General features: G+C 45.1%; 1 protein-coding gene across 5 annotated transcripts in view; it reads left to right on the forward strand.

Moving 5' to 3' along the window:
* Positions 1 to 14,561, forward strand: part of MTCL1 (microtubule crosslinking factor 1) — a 193,290-nt gene that overhangs the window by 117,567 nt on the left and 61,162 nt on the right. For all 5 annotated transcript variants that reach the window (XM_088469685.1, XM_088469679.1, XM_088469680.1 and 2 more), the window contains exon 4: positions 12,450 to 12,509. In XM_088469685.1, the coding sequence (XP_088325811.1) occupies positions 12,450 to 12,509 (60 nt within the window). The remainder of the gene's footprint in view (positions 1 to 12,449; positions 12,510 to 14,561) is intronic.

The following is a 14,561-nucleotide window of genomic DNA, read 5'->3' on the forward strand; positions in this document are numbered from 1 at the left end:
GAGATGGGAGGAAAAGAGGGAAGGGAGGAAAAGGGGAAGAAGATCATGGTGAGACGGAAGGAAAGGAGGAAAAACTAAGAACTCAGCGTATGTATATATATATATATATATATATACACACATACAGTATATATACACACACACATCACATATATATATATATATATATATATATATATATATATAAAAAGACAAGTAGGGAGAGTTATAAGGTTTTTCAGTTAAACTTACCAAAGTGCCCTCTTTGTATCGGGGGAATGGAAGTTTCCGCGGTTCCCACAACCATGGGGAGGTAGAGTTGGAGGTTGTTTGCTACATTGTGGGGGGAGGGGCAGGTGGTCAGAGCCGGAGGATGCTGCTTACCGCACTTAGGGGGGGAGAGAGGTGATGGAGGAAGCGGTATTCTACACTGTGCGGTAGAGGGGGGGGGCTAGAGCCGGAGTATGCTGCTCTCTACACTGCCGGAGGTAGGTGGTCGGAGCCAGAGGGAAGGAGCTGTAATGGAAAGGGAGGATTGCGGTTGGGGGTGCTGTTGGAGGTGAGGTGGTCAGAGCAGGATGAAGGAGGCTGGTTGCTATACTCAGGGCCGGCAACAGAAATCTTGGGGCCCAGTACACTGATGTCTCTTGGGCCGCCCCATCACTACCCTCAATCCCCGCACCCATACATCAAAATACAATTTCTTATATTTTATTTTATTTTCAGAGGTACTGATAGTATTAATGTAGAATGCATGGGATGCGATCATATTACCAACCGCAGGGATTCTGGTGCTGCAACCCCGACGCCTGTCAGAATCCCGGCGCGGGCATCCCTACAGTAAGTATTTGGATTAGGGGAAGGGTTAGAGGTTAGGCACTAGGGGGAGTGTTAAGGTTAGGCACTAAGGAGGGAGGTTTAGGGTGCGTGGAGGTTAGGTTTAGGCACCAGGAAGGGAGGGCTAGGGCTAAGGGTAGGGAGAAGGGTAGGGTTAGGATACTGACCGACAGGTGTCAGTATTCTCCTAACCCTGTCGGGATGCTGGCGTCGGGATTCTGACCACCGGGATCCCGTACCCAACCCAAATGCACCTTATATAAACAACCAGCTTTGTAATTGACAAAGACATGTGCATAACAAGGGTTTTATACATTCATACAGTGTGATGTGAGTGTAAATTATTCCAAATAAACATGCTGTGTTGCTACTGCCTATAAAAAAAATATATAAATAAATATATATATATATATATATATATATATATATATATTATAATGTACAGGAAGTAGCAACACAGCATGTTTATTTGGAATAATATACTCCATATTTTCGCATATACAAATATCCAATGCAAAAATAAAGTAAAAATATGCTGTCAGTAATGTCACTTAAATTGACTTACTGCAGTCTTTGCTGGTGCAGGCTCAGCTGCTGCACTGTCCATGTCACTCTGCTTCGTGGGTGGGACTTCCTGCCAGTGATGGATGTGTGTCTTTAGGGACAGTGGTGGTGTTGCTGGCCGGCATCACGAAGTTGACTGGCAGCGCTGCTGTTCCTGCTCTGCTGCTCTCCGACCCCTCCTCTTAGGTTTTCTGAGCCGCGGTGGCAGGGAGGGAACACGGAGAGGCTGGTGCAGCGCAAATGACGTCGGGAGGTCTTTCATAGCATAAGCAGCACGGACCGGACCAAGTGGCAGGGGTAACCGGGGGTGATGGGGCTTAATTATTTTTTCCCCCTACTTTCGCCGCGCCGGACAGGTGGCAGCAGTCATTTTAGAAATAATTACAAGTACAGCAGCCCAGTTTTGTGCCCCTGAACCTTGGGGCCCCTCTGGACCTTGGGGCCCGGGACAGGGGTACCCTTTGTACCCCCCTGTTGCCGTGCCTGGCTATACTGTGCAGTGGGGACGGGGGTTGGACCGGAGTATGCAGCTTTCCGCACTTGGGGGGGAGAGGTGATCGTAGCAGGATAGAGGAGGCTGTTTGCTACACGGCCGGAGGTAGGTGATTGGAGTCGGTCGCGGGGCTGTAATGGAGAGGGATTATTGCGGGCGGGGCCCTGCTGGCTGCTTGTGGATTGGCTGGGAGAGGCACCGCTGGCTAGATGCTGCTGAGAGGGGGCACTGGCTGCGCTATACTGTGAAGTGAGGGCCGCAGAGGAGACTGGCTACATAGTGTGAATGCAGCAGCTCACACTGACTTTGCAGGTCAGGATTTAGAGGAGTGGGGGGCCCGGCCACGGGCCCCTTGGAACAAGACTGGCCCTAGGCGGGCGCCTAGGTGACATAACTGTAAATCCGGCCCTGGTCACAAGCACCAATAGTGTAGCCAAGGTGTGTTTACAAAATTCACACACGTGCAGTCGTGCGCACACAGAAAAAAAATAGACAAAAGACACTATTTTTTTTTTTTCAGGTCCAGAACTTGGACCCAGAGCACAGATTAATGACGACTGGAGTCGGGCAGCACTAGGTTGCAACTTGCTTTGCTGGCTGTATCTTGTTCTTGTGCGGGTAAGCCTAACATGCACACACAGAAAAAAAATAAAAAGACAATATTTTTTTTTTTCCGGGTCCAGAACTTGGGCCCAGATGGACGCAGTAGACAGCACAGCACCAGCCCAGATGGACGCAGCAGACAGCACAGCACCAGCCCAGATGGAGCAGCAACAGCACCAGCCCAGATGGACACAGCAGACAACACCGCAGTGACAGAACCAGATGGATCAGCAGTGCATCAGCCCAGGACACAGCAGACAGCACAACACCAGCACAGGTAAGTACTACCTCTCCCAGCCCTACACTACCCACCCTCCCTGTTCATTCTCCACAGCCGGAGTGACCCGTCTAAGCCCTTGACGCTGAGAGTGCATCTGAAACCAGACACTCGAGCCCCTGCACCCCATAATTGTATGAGTGTGTCATTGCAGGGTGCAGGGGAGTTGTGGAGCAATGTAGTGCCTTCAATATACTACTGTAACATTATTGAACAGGAAATCATGTGGTCTTATATAAAACTGAGGTTGCATTTGAGTCCCTGAACCCCAACACCTGTGGGTGCGTCTGAAACTCGATTAGTGCGGATGGACCCATCACTGTACTTTATAAAAATTATATATATAGATTAATGAATCTAAAGTAATCATGATTATGAAATAATATTGGGCTGTGGTGGGAATTGAACCCGGGACCATGGCAATGTAAAACCACCGCTCTACCACTAGGCGAAGAAGGCTTTCACATCCATCTACTGAATCCTTATGCACTCCACCCACCCGCTGCCAATATTTTTTTAAGCTTAGGTGGAGGGCGCAGCGTGGGGAGGGCCGAGGGGGAGCACGGGTTGGCGCTGGGTGCCTAAATACCTACAGAGGATGGGGGAAGGTAAACACAGTTATGCACAATATAATCATGAATTTTATTGTGTGGTGTGGTGGGGGAAGTGCATAGCCAGCCCTGAAGTTGCAAGTTACGTAGCCTATTATAAATTGTATTTAAAAAAAAAAAAATATTTGCATCCCCTTTAAAGCAGGTTACAGTACTACAGTATACTGTACGTATACGTCTGTAAATTAGCTGCTAATGTATCGGTTATATTGTCATAACACCATGGCAATTGCATTACTGTACAGTACTGTATGTGTGCTGATTTGTGTCCCGTTCAAGGAGTTTCTGCAATATTATTAAAGATTGGTTGTGCTAACATGTGACCTGCAAATACACTGCAAAAGTGTCCCGAACAAGATGAGGCCGCTTGTCAGGGATATCCATCCACTTCTACAGTACGGATCGATGGGTACAAATGGCCGACATGGTCAAAGGTCAACACAAAAATGGTTGACACAAAATGGTCGACGTGGTTTTGTTATTATTTTTAGGGTTTGGTCAAAAGGTCGACAAATAAATGGTTGACACATGGTATTTATATTTTATTTTTTAGTATTTTTTACAGTTATGGTTTGGTCAAAATGTTGACACAAAAATGGTCGACACAAAAAAACATGATGTATTTATTATTATTTTTAGGGTAAGGGTGTGGTCAAAAGGTCGACACATAAATTGTCAACACACAAATCTTTTTTATTAGTTTTTACCCATGCAACCCGCTCAGCGCCTCTGCATATATGGAAACAAGACTAGCAGAGTCACATTCGGTGCCAATAAATGTATTTTTTGTAGTTTCTGTCTGTCAGTATAGAATAATATATTTGAGTCGGTGGTAGAATTTACTTCCTTCTGTTATATGCAGTATATAGAATCTGGTACACATTGGGGCTGCAAAGCTTTGTGGTGATGGGGAAGGAGAGCAACAAAGGACCCTCCCTGATAGAAGAAAAAAGTAAAATCAAGGCTTGCCTGACCATTGGCTTATAGCGGGACATATAGAAAACACTACTATTAGTAGTAATTCACTATTGTAATAATTTAAATGTTATAGCCAGGGGCGTTGAATTAATTTATGTTGGGGGGGGGGGGCAACATAAAATCGTGTCGTCTTCTAAGTAGTAGCTTTAATATGTGTGTATGTGCTCACCTAGCCAACCCATACATCTGTGCATGGGGCACATTACGCATCTAACCCAAAATATTAGCGGACACCAGTGTGACAATCAAATAATGTGTTAGGAAGCAAATTGTGTTGCAATGCAAGGGGTGCAAAGGGATTTCATTTTTTGGCATCCAGGGAAAATACTGACTGCTTTCATATCTGCTCATCTGTAGTTTAACATGGTTTTACCAAGGTGCAAATTGCTTCTTTTTTTTTTTTTGCTCCTTTTTAGATTTGCTCCTAACTCTGAAAGAAGCCCTTAATGTTTATAATCAATCAACTAATTATAAAGCTGTATAAAACTTTACATTACATTACATAAAGATTCCGTTTAAATTGCAGAACATTTATGTCTGTGTGTGTTTAATGTGTATTTCTTGTGTTAACAAAGCATGTCCAGCCCCGTACTGCTAGACAGATATACTTATGTTTTTTCCTCCACAGAGCAAAGTAGCAGCTTTCATATGAGCTGTGTTCTACCCAGCATGATCACACAGCAAGATAGGACAATGCAGGGCCATTGGCAATGAATGTACTGCGTTACCTGTTAGTATCTCACTGTTTGACTGCTCAGCAATTACAGACAGACTCTATGCTATAATGCTTCCTCAGAGCTGTCTGTGTTTCACATTCACACTTTATATAGTGTAGCCTATGGGGCTGACTCAGAGGTGGATGCAGAGGCAGGCACAGCTGCATCACGTCTATTTATGCTAATGCTGCTGCTACATAATCCTTCCCGTATGTAGATCCGTGTCCGAATATGCAAGGACTGAGTTGCCCACTGTCAGCTTCCGTACACACAGTAATACTAAATGGTGCGTCCTTAGATGCACAATGGCTGGTGCAGTTTCTCCGTCTGAGTATGGCTTCCCATGTGAATAGTTCAGTGTCTTTGTACACAACCTCTTTCAGTGACATGCCAGAAACGCACCCTGGAGATTCCCATAAGATGCTACATCGCTGTGCGTCTCTTTAGCTGCCTTCCGGGGAGCCCCCCGCACCCCAGGAAGAGTATCCGGATCTCCCATATCCCGCCCGCTAACTAGTGAAGTGGGCAGGATGGGGAGATAGTTGCCGGGAATTGCGGCATATTAGCCTTGGCACCAGATATTAGTGTGTACATTAGCCTGGCACCAAATATGGCTCTGCACATTAGTCTTGGTATCAGATATCACTGTGCACATTAGCCTGGCACCAAATATGGCTCTGCACATTAGTCTTGGTATCAGATATCACTGTGCACATTAGCCTGGCACCAAACATGGCTCTGCACATTAGTCTTGGTTCCATATATCATTGATCGGTGACAGGGCCTTTAGACACAGCCTATTAGAGATTGTATCTAGGTAGGAAATTATTTTTCAGAAATGATTCTTATGCTGCCTATATGCTTATGTGACCACACCAAATCAAAATGAAAATTAACTGTTGTTGTCAATGGTACCTGTCAGTGTGGTTTAAACATAACTGAACAGATAGAGAGCAATAGCATCTATTAACATGTACAATATCTGTTTTTCTTTGGATCATGATCAGATATCAGCCTTCAAAGGGCCACACGTGATGTGCTATGGGGCCAATTGCCAAAGTAGGTGGTCAGCTTCTTTTTCAATGAAGATAGCCATTTAGCACTGCACCACTCTTCACCAGCAGTAGTAAAATATGCAGATGACCACTCTGGAGGCGGGGTTGGCTCTTCAAGTCAATAGGCTAATTGTGGGTCTGGGATGAGGGGGCAGGGCCAAAATTACGCAAATCTCTTCATATTGGCCCCATCCCCTCCCTACGGACCCGCTTTTCGTGGTATTATTTTCCCTATCCTGCCCACTTCACTAGTAAGTGGGCAGGATGTGGGAGATCCACCCACTTGCAGTGGTCTGGGGAATATTTTGAGTCTCCCTCACCTTCCGGGAGAGTAGGTAAGTATGGTGAGAGGTACTGTTATGACAATGGACTAGGGTGGGGAGACCGGTTGTGTACGAAATCCCAGCTGTTGGGATGCCGCTGGTCAGAATACCGTCAGCGGCATCCCAACAGCCAGAATCCCAACACCCATAGGAAGTCATGGTAAGTATTTTTCTAACCCCTACCCTAACCCCTACCTTAACCCTGACCTCCCCCCCTAGTGCCTAAACCTAATCTCCTCCTTCCCGCACCCTAAACCTAACACCCCCTCCCCGGTGCCTAAACCTAACCTCCTCCTCCCCACACCCTAATCCTAACACTCCCTACCTGGTGCCTAACCCTCCTCCTAATGCCTTACCCTAACCCCACTACCTAACCCTAACACCCCGATACCTTCAGAATGCCGGCAGTCGGGATACTGGTGCCGGGATCCTGACCTGTTGGGATTTCGTAGCTGGTATTCAGACTGTCGGCATCCCGAACGCCGGGATGTCGGCTACATCCCTAGGAGACACCTATTAGGCATATATTTGTTTTTCAATAAAATATTTAAATACATTTCAGAATTTCTGAGTGTTCTTTGGGGAAAAAAAGTGGTTTAAAGGTTTGATTGAGAGTTGGATGTAAGTCCATTTGCACCACATAAATATGTGACTTGAAATGTGTGTGTTATATAGTTTAGTGAGCCACAAAGGTGTGTCATGAGATTAGGTGTATGATGCAGTGTCATGGCGCTTGTAGGATACTGGCTTTCTATTGGCATATCTATAGATTTTACAATCTGTGATATGAAATGGTACCATTGTCTGTAATGTATATTCCACTCATATTCAGTTGTCTTTTATATTATTTCATCTGTTGTCATTCTACTATTTAGCTTTTATTTATATTTACTTATGACTGAAAATATATTTATTGATACTCACAGCAGCTTTTACTGGGTTTCTGTCTGTTATAAAATATATTGAAGTCGTTTTCAAATACATCTGATGTTGTTATTGTGGTATTCTGTGTAGCTTCAGGGGGTTTGCTGATTCGTCCCCTTTCCGACCGCATCCTCCGCAGATTGTGTGTGAAGACTCAGGTGGAGGCACTGCATCGGTAATAGGAAAAGGAAGTTCCTAGTCTCACTGCACAGGACGGGATGCTGTCGGGATGCCGACGGTCTAAATGCCGACCGTCGGCATCCCGACTGTCTAATCCCGGCAAGTGTCTAATGACCGGCGTCGAAATCCCGACACCTGTCATTAATCCTACGCCGGGAGTCCGACACCTGGCTTATTGATTGAAGGTAAACCTGGTGCCGGGCGCGGACAACTGCTTTTAGGTTAGGGGCTCCCGCGGGGGACTTAGGGTTAGGCACCCCCCGGGAGGTTAGGGTTAGGATAGGGGAAGAGGGGTTTATGGTTAGGCACCCCCGGGGGGAATTTAGGGTTAGGCACCCCCCGGGGAGACTTAGGGTTAGGCTGCGGGGAAGGGGGGGTTAGGTTTAGGCACTTAGAGGGGGGTTACCGTTAGGCACTTGGGGGGGAGGTTAGGCACCCCTAAGGGAGGGTTAGGGGGGGAGGTTAAGTTAGTAAATAGAAAAAATACTCACCTGTCGGGATCTTCACTGCCGGGCTTCCGCTGTCGGGATTTGAACCGACGGCCATGCGGCTGGCAGTAAATCAAACTGATTCCCACAGGACAGCCTTGGCACTCCCTGCTTTCAGTCCAGGATTTTTTCTATGTCAGTAAATAAATTCAGCTACACTACAGTGTTAGTGGCAGATGCATGAATACATAGTTCCCTTCACAAGTGTGTTCCATTACAGTTTCTATTAAATTGACTTTTATACCTGACAAAATTAGCAGTACTACTGCCTGCAAAGAATCTGGGAATGCACATAACACATCTTCCCAGTCCCACCTTACTGTAGGCTTACATGGTCAGTTTTCTTCCCACCCATGTTTCTTTTTTAAAACAGAAATGTAAAGCATCTAACCAAGTGTGAAAGTTCTGTTTACCACTGTAAGAATACGTAGGAGTGTGGAAAATGCAGTGGACGTCATTTTACGCACTGAAATGTGGTGTTTTGGAAAGGAATTTGACATAAATATAATACACACAGTTTCAAAGTATTTTTGGAAATGTCTTCAGTAATGTGCAAGACGCCTCCAAAATGACAAAAAGAAACTTCTTTGAATGTAGACTGAGAAGAGTCATTGCACTATTCAATTTTCTGTTCACATTTTATATATTCACCTCTCAGTCAACCACAATACTGTACATGCAAGGAGGCTTATACTCTATTTCATTGTTTGTTAAAAACATAACTAAGGTTCAGTGGTTAAATGTCTGCTAAATCTGTGCCCCAAAATCACATGAGTGTAGTACTCTTTTGCCTCACTGGTAACTCTACTAATGTGGTCAGTCACTGAGCTGTCTATATAGTTCTCTATATAAGTGCGTATCAATGAAAGGTATCACACTGTACATTCTCCTGCAGTCAGTGTTTCAGGAGTACAGTGACTGGCAAAATAACAGGAGAGGGCAGGAAACTTAAGGGTGAACCAAGGTTGCCAATCATGTAAATTTACTGATAGCCAATCAAAAAGTTCAGATTTTTTATACAGAAGTAAAATATTGCACAGCTATCATTCCTGTACTATATTGTTATAAATTGCTCCTATTTAAGTACAAATTGTTACATGAAATTAAAAGCTGTTGATCATCAGTAAAAAGCGTAAACCATACTTGCCTACCCTCCCGATTTGGCCGGGAGCCTCCCGAAAATCGTGTGCTGCTCCCGGCCCCCCGGAAAGGCAGGCAAGCCGAACCGGTGATGTGATTCTCCCTGAACCGCATCATTTTGGCCCATGCCCCCTGCTTCACAATGCTGGTAATCTCGCCATTGTGTAGCGGGGCAAATATATGCCACGCCCCCGTTCCGTCCACAAATACCGACCACGCCCCCTTGATTTGCCGATCTGGCTGTCCCCTACTGGGGGCAGCCAGAAAGTCGGCAACCCTGGCGTAAACATCTCTAATTATACTAATTATAGGATCCCACCATGATCCACAGCTACAGACAGTGGGGGGATAAGGTATACTGTATATGCATACTTGCCAACTCTCCATAATTGTCAGGGGGACTCCCTGAAATAATGGCAATATTCCTGACTCCCTAATGAGTATAGCAATCTCCCTGATTGCACCTTACCCCAATATGAAGCTGTTATATAAAGAAACAGAGATATAAACATTCAAATGGGATTATTAGTATAATTTCCCTGCATTGGTTATACGGCACAATGATCCCTATGGCTACATGTACAAGTAGATATTACTAATTGCTTTGGGGCTCATTTACATTTGGATGTAAATCAGTATTATGGCACACCTCTCAGATGTAGCAGTACACGCCCACTGTACCGCCACGCTCATAGGTGTCCCCTTTACCGCCATGCTCCCTGAAATTCTTTTTCAAAGTAGGCAAATATGTATATAGTATATGGAATAAATGCGGACATACAACAAAGGGTAGTGAAGACACTGATCATGAGAACTTATATTCTAATTGGATGAGGGCAAATTTCATTAAAAAAAAGAGGAGCGAGGGTGACTCAAAGTGGAGATTATGACAGCTGTGAGGGCGCATTAGTAGTATAGGTGGAAGCAGGGTAAGCGCTAATAAAGAGATTGATTTTCAGAGATCGTTTAATAATTTAAACTCTGAGGGACTGATCAGGTGTGATGGGGAATTCCATAAGTGGGTAGCAGTACAGGAAAGATCTTGTAGCTGGGAAAGAGGGACGGGTTACCAAAGGCGAGAAGGTGTGTAATGGAGCATACACACGGTCAGATTTGACAGATCTGTCAGATGAACGATTGAACGATTTTACCAAAGATTTGAACGATTTGAATGATTTTTTACTGCATTAAAATGAATGGAATCGTCCAAGTCTGACTGCAAACACATCAGATGTCAGATATCGTTATCTGACCATCGGGAACGCGCATTGTTCAGGCATGTCAGATATGTCAGATTTTCCTTCAGTAATGAACGATTGAATGATTTTTTAAGTCGTTATCGTTCAGATCTGAAGAAAAATCTGACCGTGTGTATGCACCATAAGTGAGAAACACAGAGGGATGAGAAAAGATCCTTGGGGGAGTGCACTGTGCTGTGGGAGTGCACTGTGTTGTGGGAGTGCAATGTGCTGTGGGAGTGCACTGTGCTGTGGGAGTGCAGAGGAGGATGTGCCACAGGCAGAAACAGTGAGGGGCATATTTAAAGGAATTGGCAGGAACTTCCCCCAAATAAAGCCGTTTTCGGGGATACCGACAAAAAAGTAAGTATCTACAGGATTTAAGAAGGGGGAACACAGCCAATATCTGAGATAATTGCTTTGGTGCCCCCCTCTCCCCCCATTTTAATTCACAAAAACAGCTCCCATAGGTTGATGGCTGCACATGCGCAGTTGCGTGTTCATGGTCCGTACCCGACATTAGTGATCACTTTACCTTTTATATATTGCAAGAACGGGCTTCTGTTGGAGCCCCTGTCCCCGAATGTGTATTTTGGTGCATTCTGATGACACCTAATTTCTTATTGCCGCAATAAGAGGTAATGATAAATTATAATTCTAAGGACCAATTGCTGGATTGATGGTAAATAGTTCCCTAAAGGAGTCGTTTGATAGGTGGGAAAGGACTGTGTCACTTATTAGAGAGTGGTGTGCAGGAAAAGAGGATGATCAACAGCGTCAAATGCAGCAGAGTCATCCAGGAGGATTAACATATAGAAATGACCCTTATACTTTGCTGTTCATAAATCATTACTCACTTCCATGAGGGCAGTCTAATGCCGGGTACACACTGGCATATATATTGGCCAATCAATTGTTCGGCCAATATATCTTGTGTGCGTCGGCCAGTGTGTACCAGTGATATGTCTGTGAGCGATGTTGTTCACAGACATATCGCTGCACAGCTGATGGCAGATATATCTGCAGCTATATTGGGGCATCATGCTGTGTGTATGGGCGTTCAGCCGATCCACTTGTACACTTGCAGCAGAGCCCACAGGGAAGGGGGTGCGATGCAACCCGTGGGCAGCAAGACCTGTGGCCAGACGGCAGATGATGGTTGTTCAATGTGTATGAACAACCATCCTCTGTAAATATATCTGTAAGGTGTGTACCCAGCTTCAGTCTAATGTTGGGGGAGATAGCCTGATTGCAGAGAGATAACAGTGGAATGAGAGGAGAGAGATAGGAGGGTGTACAGATGTCACTCAAGTTGTATTTACTCTTCAGTTGTAAAATGTCAATTTAAATAATATTTACTAAGAGTTTCGTAGTTGGTAGACTAATAACAAAGGGCCTGATTCAGAGCTGCTCGTAAGCGGCCGCTCGTTCGCTCTGAGTGATGTTCGCACAACTGCGCATGCATATGGGTCGTAATGCGCATGCGCAAACAAGTCATTGCGATCGAAATTCGTGCGCTCGCAAAACAGCGAGGGGCTGCTAATTTGATTGACAGAATGTACCGTTTGTGGGTGGTAACAGGGGAAGGTGCTTGAAAACGGGGGAGTGGAGATCCGAACGCAGGTGTGCCTAACGGTGAAAACGGCGTTTAATGGGAGTGCATAATTAGTAAAGTAGCGTCATCGACCATGTCACTTGGTTGTCTTTTAGCCTGAACTGCTCGTAGTGATAGCGGTAGGAAAAACCTACCACAAGCACTGCGAACAGTTCAGATGCCTTTCTATGTTCCCGATTAATCTAATAAATACCGGAGATGACGTGTGATGCGAACAGCAAAGGGGCATCTTTACAAAATAGCGAGCGTATTTTTCGTTCGCTCGCTCAGACATAGAGGCATCAACAAACCGCAAAGAGCGAGCGCTCAGTTTAAATAGCCGGACCCTTTTTTGGAACGACCGTCCGCAAATAGCGTCCGGGTCTGAATCAGGCCCAAAGTGCTTTATTGTTTCATTTTCCTGAATAATCGTGAGTTTATTTTTTTAGAGCTCACTAAAACGAAGAGGAAGCCGAGAGATGCACAAAGAGAAAAAGGCTTCAAGTCAGGTATTTGTATTCTGACATTATATGTTTCTCATAAGCTATTAATGATCATGACATTTCTGTTGTACCCAGATAGATAATTGCCCAGCCATTTGTTTCCAAAAAATTGTTCACAAATTAGGAAGACACAGGGGTATATATACTAAAGTGAGAATTTTTAGAAGTGGAGATGTTGCCCATAGCAACCAATCATATTCTACTTAACATTTATCTAGCACCTTCTAGAAGATAATAGCTAAAATATTATTGGTTGCTCAGGGCAACAACTCCACTTCTCAAAACTCTCACTTTAGTATATATACTCCAAAGGGGTAAATTTGCTAAGAATCGTGTGTGGTCGATTTGCTAAAGGCAAACACGAGTGACAAAACACAAATCTCTCTGGAAGACATGGGTGACAAAACACAAATCTCTCTGGAAGACACGGATCACAAAACATGAATCTCTCTGGAAGACACGGATGACAAAACATGAATCTCTCTGGAAGACACGGATGAAAGCACAAATATAAATCAATACACCATCGGCCAAACTCGCAAGTACTTTTCATAGACAGGAATACAACACGACCGTAAATAGTGCAAATTCGGTTTAAAATAGACTACCTCCTTAGGGGGGGGGGGGGTCATCCTGGTCAGTGCAGTCCAATGTAGTGTACAAAATGTCCATCGAGATGGAGTAAGACACGCAACCAGTCGAACGCGGTGGACGTCCGGGAGTAGCCAGCAGCAGCCAATAAAAGTCAGGCAGATTCTTATTGGCTGTTGCACTCAGGGCCGGCGCCGGACCGGAGAGGCGTTACCGTTGCCTACTCCATTTGCCGGGCGACCGCTGAGATTTTGTTACCAGCAGGCGCCTGGCAGCTCCTTCTCTGCAGCGGCTGATGGAGGCTTTAAGGTGCACATGGAATGGAAAGGAATGTTCCCAGAGTGACAAGAAACGGTGGCGTATCTTGTTGACACGCCCCCTTTTCAGTGGCCACACCCTTTGCGGCATTTGGCCATATCCAATTTTTTGGCACGCGCACATAATTTGGGAGGGCACCAATTATCATCTTGCCCTGGGCGCCAAAGACCCTAGTTACGCCACTGGTTAAATGTAAAATAAAATTACGTGGGGTCTTCCCCCAAAAGCATAACCAGAACTGGGCTCTATGAGCTGGCCCTGGTCCTAAAAATATGGAGTTAAATTTGCGTAAGCCTTCCCTGTATTTTAAGCACCAGCACCAGGCTATTTCAGCCGCCCTGGTCCTAGAAATACGGGGAAACATTTGTGTAGGGGTCCCCTGTATTTTAAGAACCAGCACAAGGCTCAACTAGCAGGGGGGTAATGCCACAGCCAGGGGACACACTTAACTTGGTCACCTTGGCCAAAGCATTAACACACCCCAGCTAGTCAACCCAGGCAGGGGTTTCCTCGGGAAGTGTGGATCCCCCCAAGAAAGAGGTCCCCCCTCCTGAGTATATCCCAGACCTGGACTGAAGCCCAGGGCTATCCCCCGCACTACTGGGCTGTGGGTGTGGGGTGTAAAAATAAATTTAAACTAATATTAACAGTAGGAGTACAGGTCCCAGCAAGCCTGCTTCATTTGCAGTCACTTGGAAAACTACAAGTGCAAACAAGCCCAGGCATTAAGGGCCTGCTGGTACTTATAGTTCCCCTGTAAAGGAAATATTAAAATAATGACACTACACATACACCAAATGTTTTATTATTTTATTACACATTCACTCACTCACCCGCACAGACTCACCCCTACTGACACTGGTCACTATGCTGCATGTTGGCTCTGTCTTTACCAAGTTTGAATGTCTAAGAAAAAAAGTTGTTTTCTGCACTGGGGCTTACAAACCTAGTGATGACAACAGAATATTATACCAGGAGAATCTTAGGTTCCATTTGTCTGGTAATGGTTAGATCCATTTGCAAACTTGAAATCAACTACATTTATGGGATGATTACACCAGTAACCAGTAACCAATGATTATGTTATTAGCTGCAGTAACACAATTACCAATATTCTATAGCAACAGTGCGAAAAATTGTTACCTCCGC

Source organism: Taudactylus pleione, unplaced genomic scaffold (genome assembly GCF_031769625.1).
Source record: "Taudactylus pleione unplaced genomic scaffold, aTauple2 ptg000093l, whole genome shotgun sequence".
Taxonomy (NCBI): domain Eukaryota; kingdom Metazoa; phylum Chordata; class Amphibia; order Anura; family Myobatrachidae; genus Taudactylus; species Taudactylus pleione.